General features: G+C 38.8%; 1 protein-coding gene across 5 annotated transcripts in view; it reads right to left on the reverse strand.

Annotated features, from left to right (window-relative positions):
• Positions 1-3732: 3732 nt before the first annotated feature.
• Positions 3733-17161, reverse strand: part of KCNQ1 (potassium voltage-gated channel subfamily Q member 1) — a 362029-nt gene continuing 348600 nt past the window's right edge. For 4 of the 5 annotated variants that reach the window (XM_054068731.1, XM_009571924.2, XM_054068732.1 and 1 more), the window contains one exon: positions 3733-5864. In XM_054068731.1, coding sequence (XP_053924706.1) covers positions 5664-5864 — 201 coding nt within the window. In that variant the 3' untranslated portion in view covers positions 3733-5663. The remainder of the gene's footprint in view (positions 5865-17161) is intronic. The other variant, XM_054068733.1, reaches the window with a different exon arrangement.

Genomic DNA, 17161 nt, shown 5'->3' on the forward strand with positions numbered 1-17161 from the left:
GCGGGAGCAATGCAAACATGGACAATGCCATTTCTTTTGGGCCAGCCCTTCCCCAGCAGTGCTCCCTCACCGGTGATGTAGATGTCTTTTCCCTGGACACCACTCTATCACAATAAAGCACACAGACATGTTTTATAATACGCCTATCTGGTACCTGCATCTTCTTTGTTGTGGCACCAAGCATTTTGTTGTATTAACTTTTAGGTCACTGTCATTGGGAACAATACAAGGAAAACACTTTTTTCCAGCATCTTTCAATAGATGATACAAAGGCAAGGTACACCAAGCCTTGCAGGAGTCACCAGCTCCCAAGAACATGTATTCTCCAAGTCTCTTCCATGCCCCAGGAGTCAGAGGTTGTCTTCTGCTCCACAGTGAGGGAGGGGGGTTCACATCTCTTCCAGACCTCTGGGTTTGAGGTAGGGAGAGAGGACTTTTAGCCTAGTTCCTGTGGAAACAAAGTTAATGAACTCACATTGTATTTGTTTTGCCTCTTCCTAATAACTTTTGAACCCATTTGTCTTCTTCAACTCAATATGACAGAAGGGTAGAGGTCTACAAAATAATTAAGTTCTTAAAAGTTTAGTGAAAATAAGCACTGAGGTAGAAGAGAGAGGAGATCAGTATCAGTGTGCTTGCTGAGGAAAGGCTGAGTGTGAATGCACATCTCATTGGGCATCAAGGGAATGACACAGAAACCAAACCTGCTCTACATCACAACCACAAAAAAAAGCTTCAGCTGAAATCTGCACTTCTTAGACATCAAAGTCAGCCCATGGACAAGACAGGAAAAAAGCCAGTGTTCATAGAATTACTTGCTATTTTCCATTTGAACAACTCTTGGTTATTGCATAGGAGTGAACCTTTCTCTGGACATAGCTGTCACCTCTACATCGCATTGGTGTAAAAACTCCCTGCCTTTCACACACACCTTCATCACGGCTGCTGCTGATCAGGGAACCCAGGGTGCAAAACATTGCACAGCTATTTTTAATGAAATTGGAAAGCATTTAAAAAGGCTTTGCTCTGTGTGCAGAAACATTGAATTATGTGTGTTTGGGTGTGAGAGGGAAGGAAATTCATATCACTGGAGAGAAATGTCTTTAATTATTGCGGTTTGAAACTGCAAGTGGTGTGTAAGCACATTATAGACCAATGATTTGAAAACAGAAATGGGGAACAGAAAGTTGTGAATTCACATGGTTCTGTGACCACGAAGAAAGCAATGCTGCATACACAGCTGAGCCTAACGTCAATTGAAAGACCATGGAAAGACATCATTACTACACCTTTTTAACTTTCAAATGCTTAGATTGAACTGCATGGACTGAGTAGTCCCACTGCAGGCAATAGCCCAACTCCTATGCATAAATGAAGCACACAAGTACATTTTCAGAGGAGTAGGACAATAACAGGAGTTGCATCAGACCTCTAATTTTTTTAGTTTTCTTCTTAATACACCTCCTCTTCCAAAACCACCACCCTTATCAGTAAAATGAGAACAGTAATACCCATCTCAGCAGGGTACATGAGGATTAACCTAGAACTGTTTTTACCTTTACTCCTATAAACTCCCAGAAAAAAAATCTTCCTGTGTTTTATTTTTTTTTTTAATATATTTTAAGAAGCTATTTGGTTCTTGCCCACATCTTTTTAGCTCAGTGCCCTGGAATATTTCCACCTTTCTCAGAAATGATGGGTGATAAATTAGTCCAGAGGTGTCTGCTAGCAACAACAGCCCTCAAATTAAAATGACTATTTAATTCACTGATATTCATAGGTTTCTACCTCAGCTAGTATTTGAGCATAGTGCTGGCCCATTGCATTATTTGAAATGAACCTGCTTCAAAATGCAAGACTGAAAATGAGTTATGGCTAAATTTCTGCTCTTATTTTATAAGACACTATGTCAAAGGAGATCTAAACCTCAACATCCTCTAGTGAGTTTGGCAGCAGGCTCTTCCAACTCTGAAACTCCTCGGATTCAGAATAATAAAGACTTTGCACATAGCAGGGCTCCAGGGTGGCTTTTACCTCCTGAGTAAATATTTATATATGAGCGGTACCTTAGGATCCCAGAGTGCAGGTCCTTTTATGCTAGGCACTGAACAAACATCTAGAAAGGGGCCATCCCTGTTCTGAGGAATATGTGATCTAAATAGGCTGAGCTGAGCTGAGGAGAGGGGGAACAGATGTGGCCAAAACAGGTGAAATGACTCGCCCTGAGGTCATACAGTAGATTAATGCTGATGCCAGGCACAGTGCATCTGTCTCTTGAATGCTAACACAGCCCTCTAACCAGGAGTTTTTTTTTCGTTCATCTCCTAAACCACCTCTCTTGCATTCTACCCTCCCTACTCCCAGATCTTTCTTTTGCAAACTTGCACTTATTCTGCCTCTGCTATGGGCTGAGACAGGCTGAGCTTTCATTGCCACCTTCAGCTGGGCACCCCCATATTTCTCCTTCTCTCCTGTGGACTGGCTTCCTACCTTCCACATCTGGTGCGGCACCCAGACTCTGGTAGGCTGGGGAAGCTGACCCAGCTCATTTTTTTTAGATTACTTTTTTTGAGCTGACCTCTATTGTTTTAGGCAGGCCTAGCTTACACCAGTCCTGAAACGCAAACTGCTGTTGAGTGACTCAAGAAAGAGACTCCTTTCTGCAGCCTCAGATGCCATTATTTTAACACAATTTACAAAAACAGGATAGAAAATCATAAAGTCAAGACTTCGCTTACCTTACAGTTTCCTGTGCTCCCCTTCAGGCTACTTACAAACATTTCCTACCCATTTGAATAAAACATGCTCTGGACAGTTTGGATGAACAGCAGACATTAGCAAGTAAGTTTCTGGCAGAAAGATCTAGTCACTGCATGCTGGTTAATTCAGGCTAGACCAGCGTTCAGGTGTTTATCTCATCTTCCTGCTGCTGCTGTTCCACAATGCTCCGAGAAAGAAAGACACTTAAGTACCTACTTTGAGGAGAACGCATTAAGGTATGAAGCCCCAGCATGCAGATAACTGCAGTTTGGTCCTTTGAGCAAATAGGTCAGACCTGTCTTCAGTTAGCACTTGGGATGGCTATTTCCAAGTGTCTCCATGGCAAATTTGGATGGCTCATTTTATGAAATTCCTCTTCAGCCAACAAACTGGATCATCTTTTTTTAGGCTGAGGTGGATTATTAGATTTGAAGTAACCGGTTTCAGAACTGCTGTTCTTTCTGAAGGGATCAGCTGGACTAAGGTAAGCAATCACCAACCTCACAATGTCTCGCCATCAGCCTGGAGAATGTGTAAAACCTAGTTATTCCGAGGATTTTGTAGCTGATTTTCAGATGGATATAGACCAACTGTCACATCAAGAAAGGGAAATTATCTTTTACATGAAATGTCTGTTATGCCAAACTGTTATCACTGAGATCAGCTGCCAAACAGAAAACAGAGTTATGGTCTTGAGAACAAGCAGGTAGGAATGAATGCATTTTCTGGTTAACACAGTACCCTTAGAACTGAAATGCATAGACCTGGTTGCTTTCAGCAAGGGCTAAAAGACACAGCTTTCTCCCCAAGGCCACCCGAGCTGATTTTATTTTTCTAGTAAAGAATCAGCAGGTCAGCAAGTTTCCAGACCTGCATTGCAAATAAGGCATCTGTACACTATTGAGTGGGCTAAGAGAAAAAAAAAAAGCAAATTCAACAGCTTTCCTATGTTTATGAAGTGCCCGGATTTTAGAACAACCAAAAGACATGACACTCTTGTCCCATATTTTAATAGGAAATTAACAGGCTGATTGAGAACCAGAAATTACATATTGAATCTCATTTAAAAAATGTTCAAAATCATGACAGTAATTTTGATTTCTATAAAACATAATGCCCGATACAATTCCTGTTTATGCCTGTAAATTTCTACACCCTTAACATTTATCTACTGTACAGCAGTGAGGCTGGATAATTGTAATATAATCTGTAAAGTTAAATACAGTATACTTTTCTCTGCAGTCAAAGTGAAAGAGATGAAATGTTGAAAAGAAAGCCCAGTACATGAGCAGTTCTACAAGAAGTTTCCCTGCAATCTCAGTTCATTACGTTATCAGTATTCCAGACTGCTCAAAGATATAAAAGACCAATGACATTAACTGCTATGCAAAGTTAAGATGCTTTAGAGCATCAGTTTTCTGGGAGAGGGAGAAAGACCCCATGGGGTACAAGCTCTGCCGTGAGGGGAATGGGGTGAACTGGTTGTGTATGATGCTCAAAGTGCAACAGCTGATAAATTCCTCTACACCTCCCTCTTTTGCCAGCTGTATTGTCTACCACCACCACCACCATCCTGGACTAAATAGCTTTTTGCAACACACTGTCAGCTTTAAAGATGTTCCCTGTTCAAAGCAGGGCTATTCTGGCACAGGTACTGACTATCTGCAAGGGCTGTATTTCCAACTTAGCAATCAAAGCCCAGATTGTGCTCATGTTGTATATATGAAAAATCACACTGAGACAAACACCAGTGGCTTTATTGCAGCTAGCATGCTGGGTAACGTGGTTCAGCTCTGTGGGTTGTAGCTGAGGCTCTCAGTCCTCTAAATTAGAGCTGGCACTTTTCAATACCAAATGACTGTTGCAGGGAGTTGAATTTCTCAAGACATTATTCAGGAAACTATTCAAATTGTCACATATGCTGTCTGGATGAGAGATGCTTTCCTGAACCGGGGCCTCAATTCCTGTGAGGATTATGCATGCTCAGTAAGTGGCCAGCTCAAGCACTTGACCAGCAAGTCCAGTTACTTCAGCTTCTTGTACTATGCTTGGTGACTGTAAGCTAAAACCCAGTAACTTCAAGAAGTGGTGGGCCTTCTTTTTAAAAAGGTAGTTCAGGAGAAGTACATTCAGAGCACTGTGTTTTCTATTTATACATAAATTCTTTGGCAACAATTTTCTAGAAAGCAGAATAATTTTTTTTCTATGTAATAGTTTATTGTCTCCCCATGAAAAACTGATATCTTAAAAAATCTATAGCACTTTCCACTATAAATAGTATTGTTCCAGATTAAGGATTTGTTCCTCCCTGAAGAAAAACAGATTTTAAAAAAACATTCATTATCTGATAACTGTTTATGTAGCAACATTAAAATAAAACAGAAAAAGAAAATCATTCAGTATGTGGTTTGTAATTCTCTAGAATGTTAGTGTGTGTTTATATAATAAAACCAACATAAGTTATCCTAGTTTGTTTTAAAAATCTTAGTAGTAGAAATATATTGCTATCTGCAGATTCATAAACAGAATGCACTTCTTCCATCTAACTTCAAGTATTATTAGAATATTATTATTACTATTATTATTATTGAATGAGCTCTAAATCCTTGCCATTTTGCTTGTCTTTACATTGGTTTGGTCTTTCTGAGAAATAATTAGCTGTGATCATCTGTTTCTGAACAAAATCAATGTGGAGCTTCAGTAAGTTGTGCCTGGTAGAAGACAGCCTGGCGATCCTTCAGCTGTTATGAGTGGTTTTCGAAGAGTGTATTCAAGACTAGTGGTATAGATACAGTAGTGTATTTTCTTGGATGGCTGATGAACTTAATTAATTCCAGGTTCTCAATATTCTGTCCCATTTAAAGGTGAATGGTGGGAAGAACCCAACCCAGACTCATGCCTCATCAGGATATATCATCTTCGTTTCTTCTCGGTACTGTCAGTTGCTCATAGGTTGGCAAAGTGTTATTAGGGAGGAAAAGATCTGAATTGACGTTGTTGCCTCTCTGAGATGATCTATTGTTCCCTTGATCCCCCTGCTGCCGGGAAACCAGACGATGCAGCATATCTGTAATGAGGTTCAGTTTCTGGTCCATTTGTGTAACCTATGAAGGCAAAGGAAAGGTTCGATTAGTAGCAGCACATGAGAAAACTGCAAGAAACTAGGAGACACAAATGCAATATTAAAAAGACAGTTTTCTTAATTAGTATCACCACAACCACTATGAAGACACCACAAACTCATAGTCTGTCAAAAAAAGTACTAGAAATGTAATGCAATAGGTCAGACCTGGATGTGGACAGGCTTGTTAATACCTCTGGTATGTGCTTTGACACTAATTTTATACCTGGATGAATGCATGACAAATGGGCTTTTAAAGACATGCTGGGATATAGAACTAAGTCCCAGAACTGAGTTTCTGTGTTATTTTTTGTTATTAATATATCATTTTTTTTTAGGAAAACATTATAAACTTCTAGCGTGCTTATTTGCCTTAATAATATCAATATGCTCTAGTAAATATTTGCTCTACTTGCAGTGATCTAATCAACTCTAAGCTCGGATTGACTGATGCTCTTTGTTACATTTGGGCCCAATTACCAGCTCAGGCCACAGAATGCCCCACAGATATTTTTGCTGATGCAAGTGTATAGCAGCTGGAGTTTGTGGCAAGGGCTGGGAGTGGGGCATGATTCAGTTTTACACTCTCACCCCCGCAATGACGCAGTGTTCACTAGTGCTGCTGTTTGAGTGACATGATTCACAGCAAGCCGAAAACTTTTTTAAGAAGGGTGAAAGCTAATTTTTCAACTGGGGGGCTGCAAGGGAAGTTTCAGCCTGAACCCATAATGTTTATTTTCTTCTGTCTTTAGACAGAAGCCCCTTAAATTATTTAATTCCTCCTTTTCTGCTCATTCTTCTAATCTTTAGGAGAAATATAATGAAAAATCAGAGTACTTAATAGAGACCAGGTTATGGATTTGTCCAAAATTTATACTCTATTTGGTGTACACTTGTGGCACTCAAGAGGAAAATCAAGAACAAAATGTTTCTAGGAGCACCACAGACTAAGTCTCTGATTTCTCGCATTTTCCAGTCAAGAAGTAATCTGTACCACTCCTTTTATCTGTCACAGGAAGCATCGTCTCCGTGTTGCCTCCAGTGTACTGAGGCAGATGTCCTGAGGGGAAGATGGGCACTTCCAGCTTCAAAGTCATGCCCACTCTCTGCATCTTGGTATGGCAAGCATTGAAATTGGGCAGTAAGAGTCTTATGGCCTCCCACTCCCTTCTACAAGCCTACAGAGAAAGCCACAACTTTGCCATTGTAGTCTCTGACCCATCAATCCACAGGAATCCTAAAACACTAGGTAAATTCTCGGCAAAAAGATGTAGTAGGTTTTAAGAAGGGAAAGAAAGTAAGCAGAAAAAAAAAACCATGATAGGAATAAATTGCTGCCTAAAATATCTGCTAGAAAGTAGTGAAAGGCACATAAAACCGCCAGAGAGAGCATGAGTGGGAGCAATTTATATGTGTCTGGCGATCATCCAAGTATCACACAGGATAGTAAAAGACAGTAAGACTGAGCAGAACATCAACAAACCTGTAGGATTTCAGCAGAGACTAAAATGTTTTTCCACTATAGAGAAAATGCTGTTTTTTTTCAAACACTTTGTACAACTGGTAAGGAAGCAGATATAGTGCTTTAAAAATATGAGGTGCCAGAGATTTATACTTTGCAGATGGTTTTGAAAACATTAGGCAAAGCACCCTAGATGGTACATGAAATACTAGTAATTCTGGATAGAAATAGCTGTTGAAAGATGAGATTCTTCAAATGAGGAAGCTGAAGAACATATAAGTTCAAGAATTCTAGAAGAAAAGACAGATGGAAAATCAAGCAGATCATCAGGTTTTCGTTTCTTCAGTATTTGTTCACTCCCTTACAAAAATGCACGCTTTGCCCCAGTGATGCCCATCACAGATGGCAAACTCACGATGCCCTACACGTGACAGTACAAATCAGTGCTAGGGAGACCTGTAAAAATATCTCATTCCTCCATCCTCCCTGCCCAGGTGTCACTTGCTTTGTGAGACAGTTGCTCTGGAAGGACTGCAGTGGAAGACTGTAGACAAACAGCTGTCTTCAGAGTCTGAAGGACAACTCTTCCCCTAACGAGAAATGTCTTTTTGCTAATTATTCTCAACTAACTAGGGGATTTACATATATATATATATATATATATGCTTCCTAATTTGTGATTCCAGGCAGGGATTACCAGAGGAAACACAGACTGAAGATATATCCGGAAAATATGCATTTATGAAACTCTTGCAGTGATGAGGTATTGAACATGACAGTAGGTTGGACTGAGATCTGGATAGTCCTTCAACAGCTGTGCATCTTCGTGATGAAGTACTGGAGAGAACTGAGATGTGAATATTCTTACTGGGAAATAAATTCCCAGAGATAATTGTCTATTTTTTTCTAGGGAACGAGGTTTGGCAGCTGCAGCTATGGAGTGCAAGAGGCCCACAGAAGTAGAGGCAGAAGCTAACTATTGAACTGAGCTATGAGATAAAAAGTAAAGACCTTCATCTTCCACATTCCTGCTTATTGGGGCAGGACCCTAAAGCCACAAACCTTTTGTGGAAGAAGGTCCAGATAGCTGGTTGTGTTTAACTGTTGTTTAACTAGTTTTGCTTTCCAATAAAGCAAGCCTTTTCCCAGGGAGTTCTGAGCCCGTGAAGGGCTCGCTCCAAGACATGCTGAAGTCAGTGGTAGTTCTTGGCAATTACAGACTTCCAGTGACTTCAGCAGGCTCTGGATCAATCTTGGACAGAATCATCAATCTCAAATAGTAACATCTTCTTTGGATATTACAAGAGAAGGAGTAGTCTGGTTTTCTGTGCATTGCTCTGCTCGTGCTTCTTGGGATTGGATCAGAAAAGATAATATTTACAAATGAGACATTTGCCCCCATCCTTGATTCTGCCAAATGAGTGTCTGCTTAAACTATAAGACATTTTAAAAAGAGAATTAAAAGCTAACAGAAAGCAACTTCTACTGTCATCATAGGCTGCTGATGTGCAAGCTGGTGAATGGCCTAGTTTATTAGCAATCCCAATCAGCTCATCATCATCCAAACACACATCCTGAAATACATCATTCACTTGTTTGCTGCAGGGATAATTATAGGCAGTAGAAAAATGTCACTGTGTGCAATGCCCTTTTTATTAAATGATCTTTATGCACTTAGCTTAGAGAGGTGTATCATCTCCCCTGAATCATACTTTCAAACACTTTGACTTGATTAGAAATTAGCTATGATGCCAGAATGAATAAAAGCAAAACAAACAGAAAAACTGCTGATGTTGCTATAGTCTTAACTGTTTTGGACAACTCTGATCCCTCTACTTAAAATAGCAAACAGTGTTAATTGCATAGAAAAATAACTCAGACTGATCTGTTTCTTTTAGGAAAAACCAAGTAAGCTCTTTCTAGCTGATTTATGTTTCATCAGAAGCATGATGTTTGGATGATCAAATTCTTCATATGCAAATAATTTCCTTTGTATTTTATAGTTGTTGGGGAGAGGAAGCAGTGTTTGAAACTTCAGAAATTACACATCACAGTTACTCCTAAGCATTACTGAAATATTGTATGAAAACAAGATTTTTCCATCCTTTGAGACAAGCATTTTTTTTAAAAAAAGATCCAAGGATCACAGATTGAGCACAGGTGGAGAGAAACAAATTTAAACAGGTTTTGAACTAATAAAAAAAGCCCATCCATGCAGTGCACTGAGGGGAAAGAAAAAAAAGCCAAATAGCTCTTAAAAAAGGCTGAAAGATTAGAGCACAGATCTAAAATGGCACATCATGAAGAAATGTGCTGTGTCACAGAACAGATTTTTGCTCTCCCTAAAAAGTTACAGAGGCACATGACTACTCTGAAACTCCACACATGAGACTAGTGGCAATGATGTAGTTCTTATGAACCACAAGATCCTCTTAGGTCATGTTTTCAGGAGAAGCAGTCCTCTACAACTGGATATAAAATGATATACTAATTTTTATAAACATATAAAAGGCATTTCAGGAGGCGCTTGTGACAGAGACTATTCTTGTGATGAGAGAACAAAATAATAAGTAATTTATTAAAATACTGCAGTTTTTCACATTATATTAATTTTAAATGCCCTGTGATTTTAAGCATTCATAAGTCCATGGTATGATTCAGGGGCTAAAATGTAGCAATGAATTTCTTTACTTACTTTTTTCTTAAAAAAAAACCCCACCCAAACAAACAAAGAAGCCTGAGTGACTCCAGGGACGTAGAATCATAGAATCATTAAAATTGGAAAAGACTTCTAAGATCATCAAGTCCAACTGTCTGCCCAACACCACCAAGCCTACTAAGCCCTGTCCTGCAGTGCCAAGTCTACATGTTTTTTGAACACCTACAGCAATGGAGACTCCACCGCTTCCCTGAGCAGCCTGTTTCAATGGTTGACCACTCTTCTGGAGGAAAGTCTCCTGTAATGGAGAAGTAAAAAGCAGCACTCTGGAGACCCATTCCCAAAACTTATTACAGAGATTTACCTGGAAGTGGCAAGGACAGATGGAATTATGGAGCAGGAGAATGGTATTTTCAGCCATCGGTATTCAGGATAGTGAGAAAACTGAGGACAAGATTTGGAGTTGAACATAGTTTAGGCCAAAAAGAGCACAAGTTACTAATAAGTTATGCCAAGTGCTGCTCCATGATCTGAAGAGATCAAAGTTGATTAACGCTGTTGATTAAAGCTGTCACACGTGTCCTTCATTCTCATACATTTCAAAAGTGAATATTATTAAGTGTAAAACTTACATTCCATTTGGACAGAATGGTGGTTTATACCTACCCACGGGCTTAACACGGTTGACTTACTAAAATAATAATTTGTGCTTAATCAAGAGATTTTTTATCAGCACAGTGCTCACTCAGTAGCTTCAGGGGGACTATGCTTGTTCTTAATATGGAAATCCAAGCAGGAAGCTGCTAAAGGAGAAGAGGCAAACCAGAATGCAAGCTACAGTTGGCTGAATGAAAATATGATAAAGGAAAATTACAGCTCCTTTCAGACACCCAAATCTGCTATCCTGCCTTATCTTGAGTAGTATTCATTCCTGAGCATGCAGCTTTTTAGCTCAAAGGGAACCAACTCTTTAAGGCACTTTTTCAAAATAAGTGAAGATGACTGGTGAGATCTTCATGTGTTTATCACTCCTGGTGGCCTCTTAATACGGAGGACCTTATTACTGTGTAGTGCAGCAAACTTCTGGGAAAGAAACTGATGACTTCTTCAGCTATGCATCCTTGTGAATACTGTAGTATAGAATCCTTAATGTTTGCTGTTTAATACTATACTCAGTAATAAGCTGGCTTTATATTTCAGAAAAACACACAAAAATGTCCTTTCTGTTAGCAAAATAATTGTCTGGCATACTAACAACTCAGTTGAAGAAAAGATAAGAGGCAAAAAACATTCCAGGATTTATGATACCTGTTAATGGCAATGATATCAAGGAAGGTATCAGTATCAAATGGCATTTAAGAAAACAGGGAGCGTGTTTTGCAAGAAAAGGTGTGGTTATAAATCACGTTTTTCTTTGGTGAGATCCATGCTATTTAAATACTTTTCTGAAGAATATTTGAAGAAGCTTCAGGGAGCAGCTTCTCTGCTTGTGAAGTCCCTAGAGATCTTGGTATCTCAATATTTCTAAAAGTTAATGCTTTAGTTTTGAAGGTCCTGTGACCCAGAACAAATATGTTGTTATGAGTGGCTTTCTAAAGAAGCTCTGGGACAGGTTTGCGAATCTTCAAAGAGGATTTATTTTAAACATTTCTCTATAATAGTGGCAGGAGAGACCCATAGTTTAGTGTTATTGAAGAAAGTTTCTCTCTTAAGTACATGATTCTTCAAAAATCATGGGAAAAAAATCTCCCTTCTGTTTACAATACCCAAGATCCTAGATTCTTGTGAATCCCCTTATCAGAGCTTCTGGCTTCAATTTGTTTATGTTTTTGCCAGAGACCACGCAGCAGTCTTGCTGGAGGCTATATACCCATCACCGAGGTGTTTATAGCAAAATATAATCTGCACGAAAGAAGGCTTGTTCTCCAGACTGTCTGTACTTTCTCTTGAGTGTTGGCCAAAGAAGGAAGTATGTGTGCGGTGTCTAGGGGAAGGATAGAGGAAGTGAAGCCAGTGAGAAAACACTTTCCTCTAATATGAGATTACTCACTGCTAGAAAAACATAACGGGTGAGTTTCTAAGGAACAAAATTAACAGGTTTTGGGGGTTACATGTGACAAGTAATCTTCTAGGCACTGAAAATATTATATTAACACTGTAACCACTGTATTAAATGACAAATAAAATGAATAAATTTGAGACAAAAAGCATATTTGGAAAGAAAGGCACTTGCTACACACTATGTCCTAAAACCAGCTCTCTTGCATAAAGCTATCAGTGCCAATCTCTTCTTTGCTTTGAGATACTAAAAATGTTTCCATTTTTTTCAGCAAACTGAGATTGTTGCTGGTCTCATCTTACTCTGTGTTTTTATAATAAAATATTTCTCCTACACATCTTGAAAGTGTAACAAAACCCTTATTTTTTGTCTCTAAATGGCTGCTGATAATTCTCCATTAATCCGCACGTGTAACTCATGTTTTCAACAGAGGGTGATGACCTGGGGCTGTGAGGAAACTTCTGAGTCATTGAGTGAGGGTCAGAGCACAGAAACAACCAGGATTTATAAGCCAGTTGCTGGCTTTGATTCTCTGGAAGTTACCTTGATATCAGTGAACTACTATTAAAAAGGGCTTGACTCAGCATAAGAAACCCTTGATGCACTGTATAGAAACTCAGTTTTGTCACACATTTTTCCTAATTATGTTAGGAAGTGAACCAAGCTAGTAACACCAACATATGGCCATTTGATTAGTTACTGTGGCATTTTAATGTAATTTTTTGATTTCTTTGAAGAATTTAGTACTAATTGTACAGCACAAGATCTAGGGTACCAGATATTCATGCTATAGGAAACAGGAGAAATGACAGGGTCAATCAATGCATTCTTTCTTTCCATTAGAATTAGGAAAGCAATTTTGATAAGCAAGTAATGATACCACAGACAATAATTTTTCCTTTCCAAATGTCTTTCCTCAAAGAAAAACATCTTTTTTTCTAAAAGCTTCCTCAAAGTCTGTCTTCATAATTACGTCTTTTATGATACTGTCACTTTTCCCAAATGAAAATGAAGATACAGCCTTCAGGAATAGCAGTAGCTGAAGATGATGTCACACAACGAAACAGAGCTCTTCACAACTATCTTTGACTACTTCTAGCCACTTACACATGAATCATGTACACAATCCTTATGTAAATAAAAGCTGCAGATCAGTATCAGGCAAAAATTTAGGTACAAGAGACCTGTTAAATGAGACCTACAAAGAAACAAAAAGCAACAACAGGTGCTGTGCTTATATGAGAGCAATTCCTTTAAGATCTTAAAAATTATGAATAGAAATAAAAATTCACAAGCACACAAGTTGATTTGGTTTTTACGTGTCACCTTCATAAAATTAACTGGCTATAATTTGCTGCTGGACTAAAGGAAGCAAGGTAAAATGAAGTGGAGAGGATTCAGAAAGGTTCGAGGGTAAAAAAAGTTGGAAAGGGGTGTCCTAAGATGCTGCTAGAAAAGACAGAAATGAAGACCACAATGGATTTGTCTGGAGGAGATGGTTGGAAACAGAGACTGGATATGGTTGCTACTTGAGAAGTGAAAGCTGAGCACGGTGACCTTGGCTCAGTGCTTTTGCTGCTGGTATTAACATCATCTTGCAAAAATATTTGGCTTATTTGAAAAATCTGAACCACTGCAAATCAGCTCTTCTTGAGAACCTTTCGTTAGCTCTAGATGTAGATTTGGGCCATGAAGCCCCTCTTCTGGCTCATCACTCTCTAGCTACCAGGCCAGCCCTGCTGGCCTCGGAGTACTGAGTGCATGCCCAGATCTGCGCAACACTCTCAGATCTATTTGGCATCTAGAGGGCTATAGCCAAGCAATTAAAATTTGTGGTTGACTCTTGTTGACGATAAATGAGACAAGACTTAAAACACATGGAAATTTTCAAGTTAGGACAGTGTCCAAAATCTACAGTCTTTGGCCCAGCGTAGCCTCAGGATACAGCATTTTTTTCTCTAAAATATTACAAAGGTCAGATATTTATTTTTTTAACCCTTTCCTCTAGACTAACAGACTATGGGTAGATGAACAAGGGAGCCAGGAATGTTTTTCTCTCATTGCTCAAAGCCAGGAAACTGAAGTTTAGGGTCTTGTCTCAAAATATAATTTTTTTATCAGAAGCTAGTAAAGAAGACAAAATACCCCTGTCCTGTTAACAGAATATTCTGGATTTTTCAAGAATTTGCTTATCTTCATTTACAACAGCCCCACCTTCAGGAAATAATATCTCTTTGACCAGACACAACTGTCTTTCATTTCCTTTTAAAAATAAGACACAAGTTGGGAAGAAGAGAGGGATTCTTTCCTTATAAGTGAATCAATGATATAAAAAATTATGTATCCACAAATATCACTGGACATCCATCTAGCATGATCATCATGAACAGTTTCCCAGATTATGCATAAATTGAAATCCAGCCTTACAGAGGATGTCAAACGGGCTTGAGAGAACATGAAATTTAAGGAAAGTATTGATGAAAGAAACCAGGAAAAGAAGCCCCTTATCTTTATGCGATAGTTTGGATATAGTTATAAAATAAATGGTGTTCATTAAGTGCATCATATATCTACAGCACTGTGTGAACCTTTGTGCACCTATGTAGTAGAACACTCTAGTAGATAGCTACTGTTATTGCTAGCCCAAAGTGGGGAAAACTGAGGCAGCAAAGTTAATGGCCCACCTTCAGATACACTAAACATTTAACTTCAACTTGGAAGGAGGAGCTCTAACAAAATGTTAAAATTCTTTTTCCTGTTCTGGGCAGATCTTCAGATCTCAAAGAAAACTTCAAAGCACTTTTCTGTTTTTCAATGAGACAGAAGGTTGGAGAACTGATCGGTTTCTCATTCTCAATTGCATTCCTGTTCAGCAAAACATTTCTATGTTGTATCCTTCTGGTTAAGCACCCTGATACCTATCTGCAGAGGAGAGAAACTCTGCTTAGCTAGCATGCACTTATAGTTCAGATGCTTCAGTTCCACAGATGGGAAGAAAACTCCCCATGGTACTTGCCTCTGGAAGACTCTTTCTGCTGGTTTAATCACCGCAGTACAGCCTCTGAATATCACTCCATATTTCTGTTGTCAGAAGTTTGGCTATCAGACAACAGCTTTCCCCTAGCTGCAGTTTCCCATTTCCAATGTGGAACACTGGCATATTTACAACACACCACAGTTAAAAAAAAAAGTAAAAGACCCAACTAACATAAAATTATATCCCAAAGTCTTCTCCAGAACAAAATAAACCCCTAAACAACCCAACCTCCACCAATTACAGAAAACAAAAGTGACTAATCTTGACCTTTCTGCAAAGGGGAATGTTTTGCTTTTTGAATCCTTGGCTCTGGCTCTCTTATGATACTGAGACTATGAATAATAACCTCTTGCCAGAGTACTGCTGATAATTTCACCATTGAGTAGCTGTTTTCATTCTGGATCATCATAGTATGCACTCAAGTTGCCAAGATTCTATTTTTTTAAAAAACAAAGAATAACATATACACTCATAATCCCCAGTGTTAGAAATACATTTTTCAGCTTTAACTGTTGGGTTTTGCCTGACCATTTTTCCTCTTTCCTCCAAACTGTTATTTTTCAGATGCCTGCAACAAAAAGGCTGCTTTTTTCCTTTCTTTCTCTCAAACATTTTTCCTAATTCAAAACAGATTTGAGACTGCTGCTCTTTTTAAAACAAATATGCCATATATCACATCGAGTTAGGCCAGCATCACTTATGTTATGTTTCACACACATGAGGCCTCCATAATGCTTTTCAAAGAGAATAAAGCCAGACGAAGTGCACTGGGTTTTCTGGTTGGAACAGAAAAGGAGATATATCTACAGGCTATGGATCTGATCCTGTGGCATGGCATGGCACCACTACCTGCTTTTAGCTTAAAAAGTTAAAAACCAAGATGACTTCAAACAATTTTTTTAAAAAAAAGATTTTTGGCCTTTTTTAGCATTCATAATCTACTCATTATTTTTGGATTTGATTGTTACTGCATGGGAAAAAAAAAGACATAAACTCCTTTGTGCCTAAAATGGGCTTAAAAAATTAACAGCTATACAATGACTTCTGCAGCATTCAAAAATGGAAGAGGAAAAAGCAGTGGGGAAGCGAAAGGGAGAGAAGCAATTAGAACAACATTGAGTTTTCAGATTCCCCGAGGGCTGCTGGTAATTAAACCAACAGCAACATGAATCTGTTTGATGTGGTCATGAATTTGTTTTCAAAAGAAAAATCTCAAAAAAGATTCTGTCAAGAGAAATTTTCAGAGAACAAACTCAGCATGAATAATTAGACCAGAAATACTTCGATAAATATTATTATGGAGAAGTCACTTATGGGCCATGGCATTTGAATATTGGAAATCCTGGTGATAAATAAGGTGGCAAGTTTGCACCCATTCTGAACACAAAAAAACAGGGTCGTATTCTTGCTTGAGTCTGCTCCTCAGAAAGGAGGAGGCCTCTTGTTTTGCCATTGCATAAAGCTTTACAAAGACAGATATAAGACAGAAAATCTCAGTGGGAAAGCTTGGTGGAACGAAAGAAAATCACACACAATTCCAAAGCCACTTTTCATTCCCAGGCACTGCACAGAGATCAGAGGTGAAATTTGTTGGTGATAAAAAGTCTGAGAGCACACTGTAGTCCCTTAGCCTTTCCAATTGCCATTCACTTTGGCTGAAATCATATCCTCAGACGTATCTCCTTCAGAATACTCTAAAAATAAAAATGCTTTCACTTTATAGAAATGTAAGCACAGAGCAAAACCACTGAAATCCTGAGAAGATGCAAGTGCTCTGCATCCTCTAAAATCAAGTTGCCTTGGACATCCCAAAACTACATTTCATTTGTTTAGAGACTGCTTCCAAAAGTGGAGGCAGATGCAATCATAAGGCAGCAAATAACCAACAAATGAACTAGAACGTAATATATTTACCAGTGCAAACTCATGTTTAAGAGGAAAAGAAACTGCTTGTTGGCTGTCATGGTATTATTAATAAAGGCAAACTAGTAGATCTTGGCAATACCAGGAGCAAAACTACAACAAAGACAACCTACTGCTAATGAAGAAGGGTTTTCAGTCAA

Source organism: Cuculus canorus, chromosome 5, assembly GCF_017976375.1.
Source record: "Cuculus canorus isolate bCucCan1 chromosome 5, bCucCan1.pri, whole genome shotgun sequence".
NCBI lineage: Eukaryota > Metazoa > Chordata > Aves > Cuculiformes > Cuculidae > Cuculus > Cuculus canorus.